The sequence below is a fragment of the Rana temporaria genome, chromosome 8 (assembly GCF_905171775.1).
Source record: "Rana temporaria chromosome 8, aRanTem1.1, whole genome shotgun sequence".
Lineage (NCBI taxonomy): Eukaryota > Metazoa > Chordata > Amphibia > Anura > Ranidae > Rana > Rana temporaria.
Genome location: NC_053496.1, coordinates 117576295 through 117595112, shown reverse-complemented (window position 1 = coordinate 117595112; position 18818 = coordinate 117576295). Strand labels below are relative to the sequence as shown.

The window sequence follows — 18818 nt, the reverse complement described above, 5'->3', positions numbered from 1 at the left end:
AAGTTACGGCGGCGTAGCGTATATGAGATACGCTACGCCCGCCTAAAAATAGGCATTTCTTTCTGAATCCGGGCCTAAATATTGATATTACCATTCGTGGTATTAAGTAAGTTTAAGATCCTAAAATTAGAATTTTGCAGAGACCATTTATTGGGATCTTATTGATGATTTGTTTTATGAAGTAAAGTAAACAGGGTTAGTTAAAAAAAGACATCCATTCAATAATTATACTTCATGGATTGGTACCACACGATACACAGGACTAATGTCTCACTTTATTTTAAGATAAAATTAAATACCAGATACCAAAAAAATGAACATGGAAAGGATTTAGATGAAGAAAAGATATAGGGCCAGATCCACGTAGCGGATCGTAATTTTAGTCCGGCGTAGTGTATCCTAGTAACGCTACGCCACCGCAACTTGGAGAGGCAAGTGCTGTATTCACAAAGCACTTGCCTCTAAAGTTACGGCGGCGTAGCGTAAATCTGCCGGCGTAAGGGCGCGGAATTCAAATGTTAAAGATGTGGGCGTGTTTTATGTTAATTTTACTTGACCCAACGTAAATTACGTTTTTTTTTTACGGCGCATGCGCTGTCCGTGGGGGTATCCCAGTGCGCATGCTCGAAATTAACCCGCAACAAGCCAATGTTTACGACGTGAACGTCATTCTACGCAAAGCCCTATTCTTGCAAACGACGTAAAATTTTCAAAATTCGACGCGGGAACGACGTCCATACTTAACATAGGGTACGCCTCATATAGCAGGGGTAACTATATGCCGAAAAAAGACTTACGGAAACAACGTAAAAAAATGTGCCGGCCGGATGTACGTTCGTGGATCGCCGTATCTAGCTAATTTGCATACTCGACGCGGAAATCGACGGAAACACCACCTAGCGGCCAGCGTAAATATGCACCTAAGATCCGACGGCGTACTAAGACGTACGCCAGTCAGATCGAGCCTTCAGTCGTATCTTGTTTTGTAGATACAAAACAAAGATACAACGGGGATCTTAGAAATTATGCGGCGTATCAATAGATATGCCGGCGTAATTTCATTGTGGATCTGGCCCATAGTATATATGAAAGATACCAAAAAACAGTAAATATAGAACCCACAATATAGACACCTATTTAGCCAGCAGCAACCAAGGGGCATATGTGGAACTAGATCAGTCATAATAGACTTAAACCAGCAATATCCAAATTAGTCCTAGTTCAGCTAACCATAAGATCAGTGCAAAGAAACAAGTGTGCAGCAACAAAAAATGTTTTACCTTTGCAAGGATAGAAAGATGTTTCATAGGTCGCCCTCAGTCTCTGCCAGTGGTGTTGCCTGAGAAGCTGGCTTAAATGTGTCCTCCATTTGGTCGGCGCTGACAGGCTCAACCAGTCATAACGCTGAGGGACGGCCCACCTCGCAAGCTCACCGGAAGGTCAGCTGGTCAGAAGTAGAGAGACGCAGCACCATTGGATGGAATAGGTGTGCTGGGTAGAGTTGAGCAGACACCTGGATGTTCGGGTTCGGACCCGAACCCGGACTTTGAAAAAAAAGTTTGGGTTCGGGACCGAACCCGAACCCGGACTTTGACCCGAACCCGAACCCCATTGAAGTCAATGGGGACCCAGACTTTTGACTACAAAAATGTCTCTAAAAAACTAAGGGAAAGTGCTGGAGGGCTGCAAATGGCAGCAAAATGTCGGGAAGAGCATGGCAAGTACTCTGGAAATAAATGTGGATAGGGAAATAACTCAAAATAACCTAAAAAAAATAAAAATAAAAAATATAATGATTTTGACCTTGGAGGACGAGGTCCATACAGTTTTGTTCAAAATTATTCAACCCCCCAATGCTTTAAAGGGTTTTAGGGAATTTAGTGTACATTTGTAATTGTATTCAGAATGAAATCCTACAAGGACTTTATAAAGAACCATATGCAACTAAAATGATATCAATTGGTTTTGTAATACAGTAGTAAATGCAAAATTCAAGGCAATGGGCACTGTTGAAACGCTACCTGGTCGTGGCAGAAAGAAGATGCTGACTTTGACTGCTGTGCGCTACCTGAAGCGTAGAGTGGAGAAAAGTCCCTGTGTGACTGCTGAGGAACTGAGAAAATATTTGTCAGATGTGGGTACTGAAGTTTCTGCTCAGACAATACGGCGCACACTGCGTAATGAAGTCCTCCATGCCAGAACTCCCAGGCGCACCCCCTTGCTGTCTCCAAAGAATAAGAAGAGTCGACTGCAGTATGCCAAAAGTCATGTGGGCAAACCACACACGTTTTGGGATTGTGTTGTGTGGACTTATGAATCAAAATTACAACTGTGTGGGCCCATGGATCAACGCTATGTTTGGAGGAGGAAGAACAAGGCCGATTTATTTGCTTTACCAAATAAATCGTTTTTACACTATGTGGAGCACCTCTCCCTTTTTCTTTTTTCTCCTCATACTTGGGGGTGTTTGAGCTACTTCCAACAACTGAAGTGCTATTCAGTGTTTCTTCTAAAGACAACGGAGCAAAAGTTTGGATTACCACGGCCCAGGACCGTCGTTCTGAGGATATCTTGATCAGGGAGACAGGCGGTCTAATCAAGCTCTGACGACCCTCCCACCGTATGGTGTGTTAGGGGGTCCACCAGTTCCGGTAAGAGTATCCATTCACTATTACTGTTCCCAGTAATAGTGAATGGTAGTAGACTGTTTGAAGACTTGAAGCTCCACCCTATACAGCTGAAGATTTTGCAGATTGTCTCCACTGTATATTATACAGGACTATTTTACACCAAGTATACGTAATATCCAGCAGGGGGCACTGTTGCTCTAGTCACCAAGTGCTGTGGCTATACCCAAGTATTGAGACATCACGTTTCTTATTCACGGGACATTGTATTAGAACATTTATGTATCACGCATAATTGACATTTTTTGTTTGCATCTTTGTTCACATTAGTGTGTTAGTACATGGTGCTGTTATTTTTTATTTCTTTGTGTTTTACATGTGATTCACGGATAGTACGTCACTTTATTTTTTGGTTGTGATTGTGATCACATCTTATCACCACCTTTTCACAGAATTTTGGTGTGTCACTTTTTTAGAGACACTCTACAGATTCTAGACACAGCGAGCAGGGCGTTCAGTACCTCCTGTTTGCCTGTTTCTCTGTGCACTCCAGATAGAGTTTCTGACACTCATTAATATATACCTTACAAGGTTGATATTTCTTTTTTGTTGACCACCCAGGGAGATAGGGTGAGTTACACTTACCTCTCTGCCTCAGGTTATAGGTCACCCATTTTTGGCGCTACATTTTTATTTTTATTTGTTCACGAAAAGAACACCTTGCCTACTGTGAAGCATGGCGGGGGGTCAATCATGCTTTGGGGCTGTTTTGCTTCTGCAGGTACAGGGAAGCTTCAGCGTGTGCAAGGTACCATGAATTCTCTTCAGTACCAAGGAGATATTGGATGACAATGTGATGCAGTCCGACACAAACCTGAGGCTTGGGAGACGTTGGACCTTTCAACAGGACAATGATCCCAAGCATACCTCCAACTCCACTAGAGCATGGTTGCTGATTAAAGGCTGGAACATTTTGGAGTGGCCATCGCAGTCACCAGACTTAAATCCGATTGAGAACCTCTGGTGGGACTTAAAGAAAGCAGTTGCAGTGCGCAAGCCTAAGAATGTGACTGAAGGTGGAAGCGGCGGTGTAGGAGGAGGAGGAGGAGGTAGCCAACACAGCAGGTTTTGGTTTTTAATTGATTTATTTTTTAAATTAGGGTAAACCCCAAAATAGTTAGACAGATCTAGGGTTGCTACCTCATCCCTTTAAACCTGAACACAGAGTTACACAGGTTCTGGGGCTAATTTAATGTCGATAGACTCGATAAGGCACCAAGTGAGTTTCATTAACAGCACCTTAATCAGCCAGAGAACCTGTGTAATTAATATGTTTTTGCTTTGAAAGGGATGAGATGGCAACCCTAGAAAGCTCAGAAAAAAACAATGGCTGGGTAAGGCCGGCCCGGTGTCTATTCTGCACAAGGTACGGACAACTCCTCTGGGATCCATGCCTGGTTCATTTTAATGAACGTGAGCTTGTCCACATTGGATCTGGAAAGGCGGCTGCGCTTGTCTGTGATAACGCCCCCTGCCGTGCTAAATACACGTTCAGACAATACACTGGCCGCAGGGCAGGCCAGCACCTCCAAGGCGTAAAGGGCAAGCTCAGGCCATGTGCCCAATTTGGAGACCCAGAAGTTTAAGGGGCATTGCCGTCATTCAGTACGTGTTGGGGTGTGCTGACATACTGCTCCACCATGTTGCTGAAATGCTGCCTTCTGCTAAAACGTTCCATATTAGCTGGTGGTGCTGTTTGTTGTGGCGTGCTGACAAAGCTTTTCCACATTTGGGCCATGCTAACCCTGCCTTCTGAGGTGTTGGCGGTGCCCCTGCTGCGTTGGCGACCTCTTCCTCCTCCTCTGCCTTCACATTCTGCTTCCACTGTGGCCCCGCTGCCAGGTGGGAATTGCACCAGCAGCGCGTCTAACAGCGTGCGCTTGTACTCGCGCATCTTGCGTTCACGCTCCAGTGAGGGGATTAAGGACGGTACATTGTCCTTGTAACGGGGATCCAGCAGCGTGGCCACCCAGTAATCAGCACCTGTCATAATGTGCGAAACACGCCGGTCGTTGCGGAGACACTGCAGCATGTAATTGCTCATGTGCGCCAGGCTGCCCAGAGGCAACAAAAAGCTGTCCTCTGTGGGAGGTGTATCATCTGTGTCCTCTGTATCCCCCCAGCCATGCACCAGTAATGGCCATGAGCTGGTCTGGATGCCATCCTGCTGTGAACATGGTTCCTCCTCCTCCTCCATGTCTTCCTCCTCCTCATCCTCCACCGCGTCATCCTCCAGAACTGTGCCCTTGCTAGACAATTGTGTACCTGGCCTTTGTTGGTGCACGAACCCACCCTCGGAGCCACTTGTGAATGACTGCCCTGAAAGCCTTGCAAATGATCCCGATTCCTCCTCCTCCTCCTCTTCCTCCTGTGCCACATCCTCTTCCATCATCGCCCGTAGCGTTTTTTCAAGGAGGCATAGAAGTGGTATAGTCACGCTGAGAGCGGCGTCATTGGCACTGGCCATGTTGGTGGAGTACTGAAAACAGCGCAACAAGGCACACAGGTCTCGCATGGAGGCCCAGTTATTGGTGGTAAAGTGGTTCTGTTCCGCAGAGCGACTCACGCGTGCATGCTGCAGCTGGAACTCCACTATCGCCTGCTGCTGCTCGCACAGTCTGGCCAGCATGTGCAAGGTGGAGTTCCACCTTGTGGGCACATCGCATATGAGGCGGTGAGCGGGAAGGCCGAAGTTACGCTGCAGCGCTGCCAGGCGAGCAGCAGCAGGGTGAGAACGCCAAAAGTGCGCACAGACGGCACGCACTTTCTGCAGCAGCTGTGGCATATTGGGGTATGTTCTCAGGAAACTCTGCACCACCAAATTCAGCACATGCGCCAGGCAAGGAATGTGCGTCAAACCGGCTAGGCCCAGAGCTGCTACGAGATTTCGCCCGTTATCGCACACCACCAGGCCCGGCTTGAGGCTCACTGACGCCAACCACTCATCGGTCTGTTGTTCCATGTCCCTCCACAACTCCTGCGCGGTGTGTGGTTTTTCCCCCAAACAGGAAAGTTTTAAAACTGCCTGCTGGCGTTTACCCATGGCTGTGCTGAAGTTGGTGGTGAGTTTGTTACGCTGACTGGATGAAGAGTCGGTAGAGGATGAGGAAGCGGAGTAGAAGGAGTTAGGAACAGGAGGCAAACTGAAGCGCCCTGCAATCCTCGGTGGTGGAAGGACATGTGCCAAACTGCTATCCGCCTCAGGCCCAGCCGCCACTGCATTTACCCAGTGCGCTGTTAGGGAGATATAACGTCCCTGACCGTGCTTACTGGTCCACGTATCTGTAGTTAGGTGGACCTTAGCACAGATGGCATTGCGCAGTGCACACCTGATTTTGTCCCCCACTTGGTTGTGCAGGGAAGGGATGGCTCGCCTGGAAAAGTAGTGGCGGCTGGGCACGACGTACTGTGGGACAGCCAATGCCATCAGGCTTTTATAACTCTGCGTCTCCACCAGACGGAATGACAGCATTTCAAAGGCCAGTAATTTTGAAATGCTGGCATTCAGGGCCAGGGATCGCGGGTGGGTAGAGGGGTACTTCCTCTTACGCTCCAGTGTTTAGGAGATGGAGAGCTGAATGCTTCCATGGGACATTGTGGAGATGTTTGGTGACCCAGATGGTAGTGTTGCTTGCCGGTCCTCTAATTGAGGGGTGGCAGGTGGCACTGTCACTACGGAGGTGGATGAAGAGGCAGAGAGGCCCGACACTGATGCAGAAGAGGAAGCAGGAGGAGCCAGAGACCTTTCTTGGTTTTTGCGGTGTCTACTCCACTGCAGCTCGTGCTTTGCACTTAGATGCCTGGTCATGCAGGTTGTGCTCAGGTTGAGAACGTTTATGCCTCGCTTCAGGCTCTGATTGCACAACGTGCAAACCACGCGTGTCTTGTCATCCGCACATTGTGTGCAGAACTGCCACGCTAGGGAACTCCTTGGACCTGGCTTTGGTGTGCTCGGTCCCTCGCTGCGTTGGGCAGTAGCAGGCGTACTGTCTAGGGGACGGACGCTCTGCTTTGGCACCCTGCTCCCTCTTCTGCTGTGCTGGTGGCTCTGTGCGACCACCGCCTCTTCCTCCGAACTACATGGGTCACCTGCATGAGGTTGATTCCATGTCGGGTCGAGGACCTCATCGTCCTCCACATCATCTTCCACCCAGTCTTCACCACTGCCCTCCTTGTCGGTCTGCACAATTGCAAAAGCACCAGCAGTTGGCAACTGTGTTTCATCATCATCATGCAAGACGTGTTGTGATGGTCCCCCCATGAACTCATCCTGAAATACAAGTGGTTGGGCATCGGTGCACTCAATCTCTTCCCCTTCTGGGGCTGGGCTAGGTGGATGGCTCTGGGAACATATGCTAACAGACTCATCAAAAAGAAGAAGAGACTGCTGCATGCTTTGGGGCTCAGACTGCTTGGCTGATTTGCAAGGGGGTGAGGTGAAAGACTGATGGTGGACATCGGCTGCAGGCGCCAACTCTGAGCTTTCAGCACAAGACTGGTTGGAAAACAATGTGAAGGAACTGGAGGCACTGTCAGCAACCCAATCAACTACCGCCTGTTCTGCTCCTGGCCTCAACATTCGTAGAGCTGGATTAGGCCCGACCAAATACCGCTGCAGGCTCTGTTGGCTACTCGCACCTGAGAAAGGTGTTTCACTTGTGCTTGTAGCTGGCACAGATCGACCACGTCCTCTCCCTGTAACAGGAGCTCCACCAGCAGCACCACGCCCGCAGCCAAGTCCCTTATTTGACGTTTTCCTCATATTTCTCAAATTTAGGGTCTTGCCCTTATTTTGAGAAATTTTAAATACAAAAAAGTGTAAGCTGGTGAAATAGGCAGAGATTCACCTATATATTTCTCCACCTATAGCAAGAAGCAGGAAGCCAGCACTAAACAATGTACTGCACAGACAGTATATCACAGGGGACAGGTGCAGTGCTGTTGAAATATACAGTCACCTATAGAGTGCTGACTGCCCCTATAGAAAAAAATATTTCAGGAACCTGTGCCTGCCTGACTATGTACTTGACAGAAGCACAGTATATCACAGGTGCACAGGTGGTGTGGCAGGTGTACTGTTGTTGAAATACTCAGTCACCTTTAGTGCTGACTGCCCCTACAGAACAAATATTTCAGCAAACTGTGCCTGCCTGCTAAGGTACTTGACAGAAACACAGTATATCACAGGTGGGGTGGCAGGTGTACTGTTGTTGAAATACTCAGTCACCTTTTGTGCTGACTGCCCCTACAGAACAAATATTTCAGCAAACTGTGCCTGCCTGCTAAGGTACTTGACAGAAACACAGTATATCACAGGTGGGGTGGCAGGTGTACTGTTGTTGAAATACTCAGTCACCTTTAGTGCTGACTGCCCCTACAGAACAAATATTTCAGCAAAGTGTGCCTGCCTGCTAAGGTACTTGACAGAAACACAGTATATCACAGGTGGGGTGGCAGGTGTACTGTTGTTGAAATACTCAGTCACCTTTAGTGCTGACTGCCCCTACAGAACAAATATTTCAGCAAAGTGTGCCTGCCTGCTAAGGTACTTGACAGAAACACAGTATATCACAGGTGGGGTGGCAGGTGTACTGTTGTTGAAATACTCAGTCACCTTTTGTGCTGACTGCCCCTACAGAACAAATATTTCAGCAAACTGTGCCTGCCTGCTAAGGAACTTGACAGAAACACAGTATATCACAGGTGCACAGGTGCTGTGGCAGGTGTACTGTTGTTGAAATATTCAGAAATAAGATGATGCAGATATCAAATTAATAAAGTGTGCCTCTTGATATTTCTGGATCAGTAGAACAGCATAGACCTAACACTTTCCCTCAGAACAATCAGGAACCTTCCCCTCACATAAGTGCAGCAGTGACAACGAGCCAGATACAATAAGATGATGCAGATATCAAATTAATAAAGTGTGCCTCTTGATATTTCTGGATCAGTAGAACAGCATAGACCTAACACTTTCCCTCAGAAGAACAATCAGGAACCTTTCCCTCACATAAGTGAAATCCAGCCAGATACACCTAACTTTCCCTATGCAGCAGATTCCACCAGCCTTTCCCTATCTACAGTGAAGCAGAGTGACGATCTGTGCTGTGTGCCTCTATCTAATATAGAGGCACGTCACATGATGGGTCACATGCTGCACTGGCCAATCACAGCCATGCCATAAGTAGGCATGGCTGTGATCAGTTCCCAGTCACAGTTGTAACACGAATGGCGATTGGCTGCCGTGCAGCGCGCCGAAACATACCCGAACACCGAACCCGAACCCGGACTTTTTCCAACTATTCGGGTCCGGGTTCGGGAAAAACCCAAAGTCCGTACCGAACCCGAACTTTACAGTTCGGGTTCGCTCAACCCTAGTGCTGGGGATTAGATGGATACCACGATATGTAAACATCACAGGGGAAAGAGGAAACAGAGGCAGCACGGTGGTGTGGAACGGGCGCTGACTGAGGAACCCCCGCAACACCCTGGGTGTCCGTATGGTCGCAAATGTGCCCACAGCCCCAAAAGAGGGCCCATATAACGACAACCACATGGGAGAAGATGGCGGCAAGTTTCCAAAGAAAATGTGGGACCGATGACCACATATCGGTAGCCCACAGAGAGTGGTGGACAGGGCAAATTAATTCTTAAACCACACATAAATATAAAGTTATCCTCACAATTTCATATCTTTAACAGATAATACAGTATTCACAGTCAAATGTCAAGACATAATACAGTAAATAAAAAAATCACACAAAAATCGCAATGATTATCAACATAAATCATAAAGAATGAAACTAAAAATAAATATAAAAATAAAGGTAGGGGAGTTTTTTTTGGGGGGGGGGGGGAGAGGAGGGGAACAAGGGAAAGAAGAAGGGAAGGGAAGGGAAAGCAAAGGAAAGAAGTTGGCTACATTTTAAACTTGGCTAAAATTTTATAATATAATACAATTTTATAATATTAGGTTTAAATTGATGTTACGTACCGTCTTTATCTTACACTTACGTATGGATTTAATGTGGTCTCTAATGCACATGAAGAACGGGCGCTTAGTTTTTCCTTTATAGAAGCCTCCACAGAGGCAACTAGCTAGGTAGACCCCAGCGTTTGACAGGTGACTCTGTGTTTAATAGAATGGGTATGGCCATAAGGAGCATGAAATCACAGCTGTTAATCAGAAATGGGAAAACATCACATTGCCCACATTCATAAGTAACAGAATATTTGGGTTCAACCGGGTTTGATGTATCAAAGTGGCCGGGAACAAGATGATCTTTCAGGGGCGATGCAATGTATGACATTTCTGGATAATCTTTTACATATTTCTTTATGGTTGGATCCGCTGACAAAAGGGGCCAGAATTGACCAACAATTTGTCTAATTTGTTGGTGCTGAGTAGAGTAGCGAGTAATTATTCTGACAGATTCTGATTCCTTCTGGGGTTTAGTAGAGAAAATTTGAGAGTTCCTATCCTTTTGGATTACCCTATAGTATGCCTTCTTGAGGCAAACATGGCTATAGCCTCTATCTTTAAATCTATAGTAAAGATCTTTAGCAGCTTTTTTTAAATCTTCTTCCTTGCTACAATTCCGTCTGACTCGTAGGTTTTGGCTATAGGGTATGTGCTTAAGAAGTGGCTCAAGATGGGAACTGGTGTCATGTAAAATTGTGTTGCCTTAAAGTCATTAATGGAGATAGCTTGTAAGAACTGCCCAAGTTCAACCTCAGTACCAGACAAAAAATAAGTACATCATCGATGTAACGATACCATGATATGATGTTAGCAAGAAAACCAAGCAAGTCTTCACAAGCAAATAGGTCTCTTTGGAACACATACCCATACATGTCAGAGGTGGGAGTGCAGATAAAACACTGCTACAACTTGAGGCCCGGTGTATTTATAACCTAAAAGCCACTGAGAATCCCGGTTTCAATGAAACTTTGAGTTTCAAATCATTTTTATAATGTAATGTATATAAACTTTCCCTCCATGTCCCGCTCATGTAGTGGCTTATTTAGCCAACTTCTTCCCTTTCCTTTACCCCCCAAAAAACCTTCCCTCCTTTTATATTTATTTTTATTTTTAGTTTCATTCTTTATGATTTTTGTTGATAATTATTGAAATTTTTGTGTGATTTTTTATATACTGTATTATGTCTTGACATTTGACTGTAAATACTGTATTAACTGTTAAAGATATGAAATTGTAAGGATAACTTTATATTTATGTGTGATTTACAAATTCATTTGCCCTGTTCACCACTCTCTGTGGGATACCGATATGTGTTCATCGGTCCCACATTTTCTTTGAAATCTTGACACCATCTTCCCCATGTGGTTGTTGTTATATGGGCCCTCCTTTTGGTCTGTGGGCACATTTGCGACCATATTTACGCCCAGGGCATTTGAGGGGTTACCCAGTCAATGCCCGTTCCGCGCCGCTGTGCTGCGTCTGTTCCCTCTTTTCCCTGAGATGTTTACATCTTATGGTATTCATCTAATCCCCAGCACACTGATTCCATCCAATGGTGCAGTTGTCTTTTGTCGTGTCAGGTCCAGTTTCAGTCTGAATTTTTGGCTAATTTCGGACCTGAAACGGACGCACAGGATTGTGCAATTTGCACAGGAGGCGCTCTGGAGATGTGTGAACTGGCTCCATAGAGAGCTGGCCACAATCTCCTGACATGCAGGGAAACCTGCATCCAAGTCAAAATAGTGTGAACCCAGCGCCACTCTTCAGGTGTAAATCCACTTTCCCAGATATCCTTGTGATTGGGCAGTTATTGCTCTGAATACATTAATATTGACAATAAACTATTGTCATAAGCCAAAGTTTATTTTTAAATTGTGTGTTTTAGCCTCGGACAGGGTTATGACCAGGCTTGTTACCTTTCGAATGACTAAATGTACAGTAAATTACACACAGAATTTGGAAAAATTGCTTGTTGATTTTTTATGTTTAAGCCAATTTTTATGTCATGGATATGATAAAGTATATTGAATAAAAACCTTTTACTGCCCTAAAAATATATTTCATAAGGACATTTATACAATGTTGGTGCTGTGTATAAAACACAATGGGTGAGATTTACTAAAACTGGTGCACACAGAATTCGAAACAAATGTGCATAGTAACTAATTGACGTCTGGGTTTTCTTGTCAAAGTGAACACAGTGCAGTTAGAAGCTGAATGGTTACTATGCGAAGCTGCAACAGATTCTGTGTGCTCCAGTTTTAGAAAATTTCCCTCAATATTGCCGTTGTCATTAATCTGAAAATTAATGTGAATATATCTTCGTTCTGAAATTTTTTAACCTACTAATATTATATTAGTATGTTTGATACGACCAACATTTTATATAACAAGTGACAAAATGCAAAAAACATATCAGTTGCAAAGATTTTATTGAGCAGGGTAATTTAACCAGAGACAAAAGATTCAGGATTTAACATTGTACAATCAGAGGAGTGTGGTTTATTTTGCAGAGAATAAATGAGTAGATCAGATTATAAGCACAAACATGATGTCTTCATTTTTCACAGCAGATATGTCCTTGGCCGTGGCAAGGATCACAAGGATCAGGACAACAGGGGACAACACAAGGGTTGCATGGATTGCATGAATCTGCCAAGAAAAAAAAACCCTTCATTAGTCATATATTACATCCTAACCCCTTCATGACCAGAGGCCAGTAAAGCCTAAATGCTCATACTGAGTTTAGCAGCATTAGTATGTGTTGGTTCTCTTGACCGTAACCCTAATTTGCCTACCTGAGTCTTTTTTTTTAAGTGTTTAAAAACCTATTACATGACCTGTTTTAATAAATACGTTGCTCTGAATTTAATATATGACAAATTGACAACAATAGACAAATATGTTGAAAATAATAATGCTTAATAATTGTTTGCAAAACAATTCATATTATAGTCCTCTTGGCAAGGAATATCAACCACCTTGTTGTTAATCAATTTGCAATCATATTTCACTCCATGTTCCATTAATGTGCTAGAGCCACGGTGATATAAAACTCCAATATTTTTACCCGCTGTGTTGCAACTGGTACAAATTTTGCAGTATTGCCACACACTTATGTAGAATTTGTATGAATTTTCATTTTAGCCTACAGGTGGAATGGGGAGCAGCAGAGGCGGCTCTAGGCTATGTGAGGCCTTAGGTAAAACCTAGACATGAGGCCCCATTCACGCTTATAATGGGAAAAAAGAATTAAAGAGATAAAAAATGTATTTTCAGTGTCTCTATTTCAGTGCTGGTGTCAGTGTCTCTATCTCAGTGCTGGTGTCCATGTCCTCTATCTCAGTGCTGGTGTCAGTGTCCTCTATCTCGGTGCTGGTGTCAGTGTCCTCTATCTCAGTGCTGGTGTCAGTGTCCTCTATCTCAGTGCTGTTGTCAGTGTCTCTATCTTAGTGCTGGTGTCCATGTCCTCTATCTTGGTTCTAGTGTCAGTTTCTCTATCTCGGTGCTGGTGTCATTGTCTCTATCTCAATGCTGGTTTCAGTGTCTATATCTCGGTGCTGGTGCCAGTGCTCTCTATCTTGGTGCTGGTGTCAGTGTTCTCTATCTCGGTGCTGGTGTCAGCTCTCTCTATTTCAGTGCTGGTGTCAGTGCTCTATATCTCGGTGCTGGTGTCAGTGTCTCTATCAAAGTGCTTGTGTCAGTGTCTCTATTTCAGTGCTCGTGTCAGTGTCTCTATCTCAGTGATGGTGTCAGTGTCCTCTATCTCAGTGCTGCTGTCAGTGTCCTCTATCTCAGTGCTGTTGTCAGTGTCTCTATCTTAGTGCTGGTGTTCATGTCCTCTATCTCGGTGCTAGGGTCAGTTTCTCTATCTCGGTGCTGGTGTCATTATCTCTATCTCAATGCTGGTTTCAGTGGGCCAGATCCTCAAAAGGGATACGCCGGCGTATCTACTGATACGCCGGCGTATCCCTGTTTCTATCTTTGGAACTGATCCACAGAATCAGTTTCCAATAGATAGGCAGAAGATCCGACATGTGTAAGGGACTTACACTGTCGGATCTTAGGATGCAGTACCTCGGCCGCCGCTGGGGGCATTTCTCGTCGAAATGCCGCTTCGGGTATGCAAATTAGCACTTACGGAGATCCACAAAGCTTTTACGCTTCGTTTTTTCTCCGTAAGTATTAGTTTGCAAATGCAAAATTAGGGCTGCTTTTACAAAGTGTAAACTGTTTACACCTTGTAAAAGTAGACCCTTCTTTCCCGCCGTATCTTTTTTTTTTCCCCGATGCAACTTTTTTTACCCGGCGCGATTCACAAAACTCGGCGTAACGTAATTTCGCGCAATGCACGTCAGGAAAATGAAGTCGGGAGCATGCGCAGTACGTCCGGCGTGGGAGTGCGCCTAATTTAAATGGGACTCGCCCCATTAAATTAGGAACGCCTTGCGCCGGACGGATTTAAGTTACACCGCTGCAAATTTCCAGGTAAGTGCTTTGTGGATCGGGCACTAACTTGGGGAAATTTGCGGCGGTGTAACTTAAATGGGAAAAGTTAAGTTACGCCGCCTGGCTGTGGATCTGGCCCTGTGTCTCTATCTTGGTGCTGGTGCCAGTGCTCTCTATCTTGGTGCTGGTGTCAGCTCTCTCTATCTCAGTGCTGGTGTCTGTGCTCTCTATTTCGGTGCTGGTGTCAGTGTCTCTATCAAAGTGCTCGTGTCAGTGTCTCTATCTCAGTGCTCGTGTCAGTGTCTCTATCTCAGTGATGGTGTCGGTGCTCTCTATCTCAGTGTTGGTATCAGTGTCTCTATCTCAGTGCTGGTGTCAGTGAGGGGGATAGCAGTGGAGAAGCCAAACAGCAGACAGTGCCAGTGCAGTACACAGAGCGCCCAGCCCACTACAACTGAGGATCAGCACTGGACTGTGTTGGGACCTCCCAACCCCACAGTGGTGCCCTGCATAGGTGGGGGTAGGGGCAGGGTGGAGGGGTCAGGGGCTGTCAAGCACAGGTTGGCACACTGGGACACTGGCACAGGACTGAGCTGCCCTGACGGTGGCACTGATGATCAGGAGGAAGGGAGTGGGGGGATGGGGCAGTGGTGGATATAAAGACCAGTGGCTGAGGGATGCTGGAGGAGCAGGGGTGGGGGCTGTCTTTCTCTCTGATGATGGTGGTAGCTGGCTGCAGAAGGGGGTTGTGGCATGATAGCTGTGCCTCTCCCTGCAGCTGGAGCCCGGATCCCTCCACCCTGACTGACAGCCCCAGAGAGGGGCGGCCAGAACACCTCTTCTCTCCTACCTCCCATTGGCTCCATACAGCCCTGGTGAGGCTTCCTCCCAGGTGGGGTCCTCCTCTTCCCCTCTGCTTACCAGACGCCGTACGCCTCCTCCTGGTCTGCGGGGATTGCTCAGTGCAGGACCTGGGTCCCCAAACACTTTTTATGACAATAACTTGCATATTAACCTTTAAAATTAGCACTTTAGATTTCTCCCATAGACCTTTAAAGGGTGTTCCGCGGCTTTTCGAATTTGCCGCAAACACCCCAAACTGTTTGCTGTTCGGCGAACGGGCGAACAGCCAATGTTCGAGTCGAACTCATGTTTGACCCGAACATAAAGCTCATCCCTACACAGTGCTGGCTCTGCCTCCTCCCCAGGACAGAGACAGAGCCACGACTCCGTCTTCTCTCCCTAGTCTCCACTGCCTGGCCATGGAGCTCATAGGCAGCTACAACATTAACCCTCTGCTCATCGGAGCGCAGTGCCGCAGCAGCAGCATTGTTTTCAGCAGAGGTGTCTCTTCAATTAGGCAGTCGTGAGGCCCCTGTGAGTGCAGGGCCTTAGGTGATCGCCTAAATTGCCTAATTAGAGAGCCGCCTCTGGGGATCAGTTCATGTAGGTGTTAGAAGAGTCAAATAAGTTGTTTAAGAACAAATAAGGGAAAAAATGTATAGTATTCATTTTAAGTGTTCTGTTCAACAAAAACAACTCATATATTCAGCAATGCTTAATTCTGTGCAGATCTTTCCCATTATCATGTAAAATCATAAGTACATTAATAAGCCATGCAATGTTTGTGATCTGTGAAAATCGCCTTTCTCAGTGATGGGAAGATTGGCTTATTTTAAAGTATACACTTTTCATCAATTATATTATATGCCCAAAACAATAATCTATTGCTTGTCTTACCTTGTTGGTGAACATGGACGGTGCCATGGTGATGATGGTGAGGATGGTGAGGCTTACATGCTGAAGAAATACAAACATATATTAAAGAGGAATACCAGACAACTGATAAAATTATCAAATAACATTTAGTGCTATCAGCCAAATATCAAAACCCCAGTTAAATCTGCATAATTTATGTTTTCCCTGGATTTAATAATTTACTGCAACTGGAGTTTATCATGTTCCTCTCAGTGGTATTACCACCACCATGACAGGATTGTCTTGTGCAACTAATTTTTGTTGCTCTTAGGAACAGTAAGGAGTCCACAGTAGGTGAAATCAGAAAACCTGACCTTACTTTCCCAGGGTTGAGGTGTATAGTAGACTTCAGTCAGATATTCTGCTCATCAGGTCATATGTTTATTTCATACCAGACCTCTGCAATCTAATTCTTCTTCCAACTCATTTTTACATAATATGATATTGTAAGGCATGTAACCGAACAGTATAATCTAAGGCTGTTTTTTCCTGGAGATAAATCTTTTTGCTTAAAACTTAACAACAGATTTACTTTTACTTTAAATAGCTTGTTTGGACCATCAGATGGAAGTTCCCAGTACCGCCACAGAAACACAATGCTGTATACTGTATGCAGCTGATTTATACAGTGCTGACAGCAGCCACATTAATTACTAATGTAAATAGTTTGTTTGGTCCAGCTAATTTGTGTTTTTAAAACAAAAGTAAACCTACATTCAAGTTTTAAGAAAAATACAAGTCCAGCTAAAATAAAATGACAGTTATTGATACGATAACTTGTAACTGACACACATGCCTACCCAAACATCTTTAGCAGGAAGCTATAAGAAATACATATATTTAAAGTGGAAGGAGTCAATACAACAGTTCTACATTTATTTATGTACAGTATAAAAACAATGTCGTTTATAAACACAACACTTACGGTCTTGGCATGGATCTTTGCAGACTACTACGTTTTGGCAAGGGTTGCATGGATCTTGGCATTGGATCTTCTGAACAACACATTTCCCTTTGATTCCAGACATATCTGCTTTTAAGTTTGGCTTCCTTCTTGGAAAATTCAGAGGAGATTTTACGTTTTTTTGAACAATGTATGATGGCACCTTTTTATATATGTACTGTAAGTGGAGGTGGAATAAGAACACATTTACAGATTTACAAGGTGTTTCAACACTATCTTATCATTTACTTATTTCTAGATCTTTATTCAGCACTTTCTAATTATTTACCTACATTCTATGATTTCAACTTTTAAATTTTTTTAATTCCCTTTTAATTGTTTTATATACTGATGCACAGTTTTAATAGGGATTACGTATTAGAGTGAAGATTGAAAAATTGTAGTAGTACTCATTTTTATATTGCAGCATGTTGCTCATATTATGACATGTGCGATATTACTCAAAAGATAAACATGTTTGCGTATAGGGGTCTTGATTATTCAGAAGTACATCATTAGTTGTCCTTTGTTTACTCTATTCACATTCACTATTTAGTGCATATTCAGTTTGGCACAGTCTAACAATCCACATTTTCAGAAGAAGGCCAGCAGTGTTCAAACTCTAATCAAGAAGTAGTAAATGAGGGGTTCTGTTAAAACCAAACCATGGTCAGGTAGACCAACTAAAATTTCAGCCACAACTGCCAGGAAAATTGTTCGGGATGCAAAGAAAAACCCACAAATAACTTTCCGTGAAATACAAGACTCCCTGAAAACATGTGGTGTGGCTGTTTCAAGATGCAAAATAAGGAGGCACTTGAAGAAGGATAAGCTGCATGGTCATGTCACCAGAAGAAAGCCATTACTATGCAAATGCCACAAAGTATCCCGCTTACAATACACCAAACAGCACAGAGACAAGCCTCAAACCTTCTGGCACAAAGGGCCAGATCCACAAAAGGGATACGACGGCGTATCTACTGATACGACGTCGTATCCCTGTTTCTATCTTTGGAACTGATCCACAGAATCAGTTTCCAATAGATAGGCAGAAGATCCGACATGTGTAAGGAACTTACACTGTCGGATCTTAGGATGCAGTACCTCGGCCGCTGCTGGGGGCATTTCTCGTCAAAATGCCGCTTCGGGTATGCAAATTAGCACTTACGGAGATCCACAAAGCTTTTACGCTTCGTTTTTTCTCCGTAAGTATTAGTTTGCAAATGCAAAATTAGGGCTGCTTTTACAAAGTGTAAACTGTTTACACCTTGTAAAAGTAGACCCTTCTTTCCCGCCGTATCTTTTTTTTTTTCCCGATGCAATTTTTTTTACCCGGCGCGATTCACAAAACTCGGCGTAACGTAATTTCGCGCAATGCACGTCAGGAAAATGAAGTCGGGAGCATGCGCAGTACGTCCGGCGCAGGAGTGCGCCTAATTTAAATGGGACTCGCCCCATTAAATTAGGAACGCCTTGCGCCGGACGGATTTAAGTTACACCGCTGCAAATTTCCAGGTAAGTGCTTTGTGGATCGGGCACTAACTTGGGGAAATTTGCGGCGGTGTAACTTAAATGGGAAAAGTTAAGTTACGCCGCCTGGCTGTGGATCTGGCCCTGTGTCTCTATCTTGGTGCTGGTGCCAGTGCTCTCTATCTTGGTGCTGGTGTCAGCTCTCTCTATCTCAGTGCTGGTGTCTGTGCTCTCTATCTCGGTGCTGGTGTCAGTGTCTCTATCAAAGTGCTCGTGTCAGTGTCTCTATCTCAGTGCTCGTGTCAGTGTCTCTATCTCAGTGATGGTGTCGGTGCTCTCTATCTCAGTGCTGGTATCAGTGTCTCTATCTCAGTGCTGGTGTCAGTGAGGGGGATAGCAGTGGAGAAGCCAAACAGCAGACAGTGCCAGTGCAGTACACAGAGCGCCCAGCCCACTACAACTGAGGATCAGCACTGGACTGTGTTGGGACCTCCCAACCCTACAGTGGTGCCCTGCATAGGTGGGGGTA

At 44.9% G+C, this 18818-nt stretch overlaps 1 protein-coding gene across 1 annotated transcript; it reads right to left on the bottom strand.

Annotated features, from left to right (window-relative positions):
• Positions 1 to 12084: 12084 nt before the first annotated feature.
• On the bottom strand, positions 12085 to 16929 carry LOC120908997 (outer dense fiber protein 1-like). The gene is made up of 3 exons (XM_040320570.1): positions 16802 to 16929; positions 15859 to 15918; positions 12085 to 12321 (listed from the first exon to the last, which is right to left on the bottom strand). Exons 1-3 carry the CDS (start codon positions 16902 to 16904, stop codon positions 12227 to 12229), a joined length of 258 nt encoding a protein of 85 aa, XP_040176504.1. The 5' UTR covers positions 16905 to 16929; the 3' UTR covers positions 12085 to 12226.
• Between the last annotated feature and the right edge of the window lie 1889 nt (positions 16930 to 18818).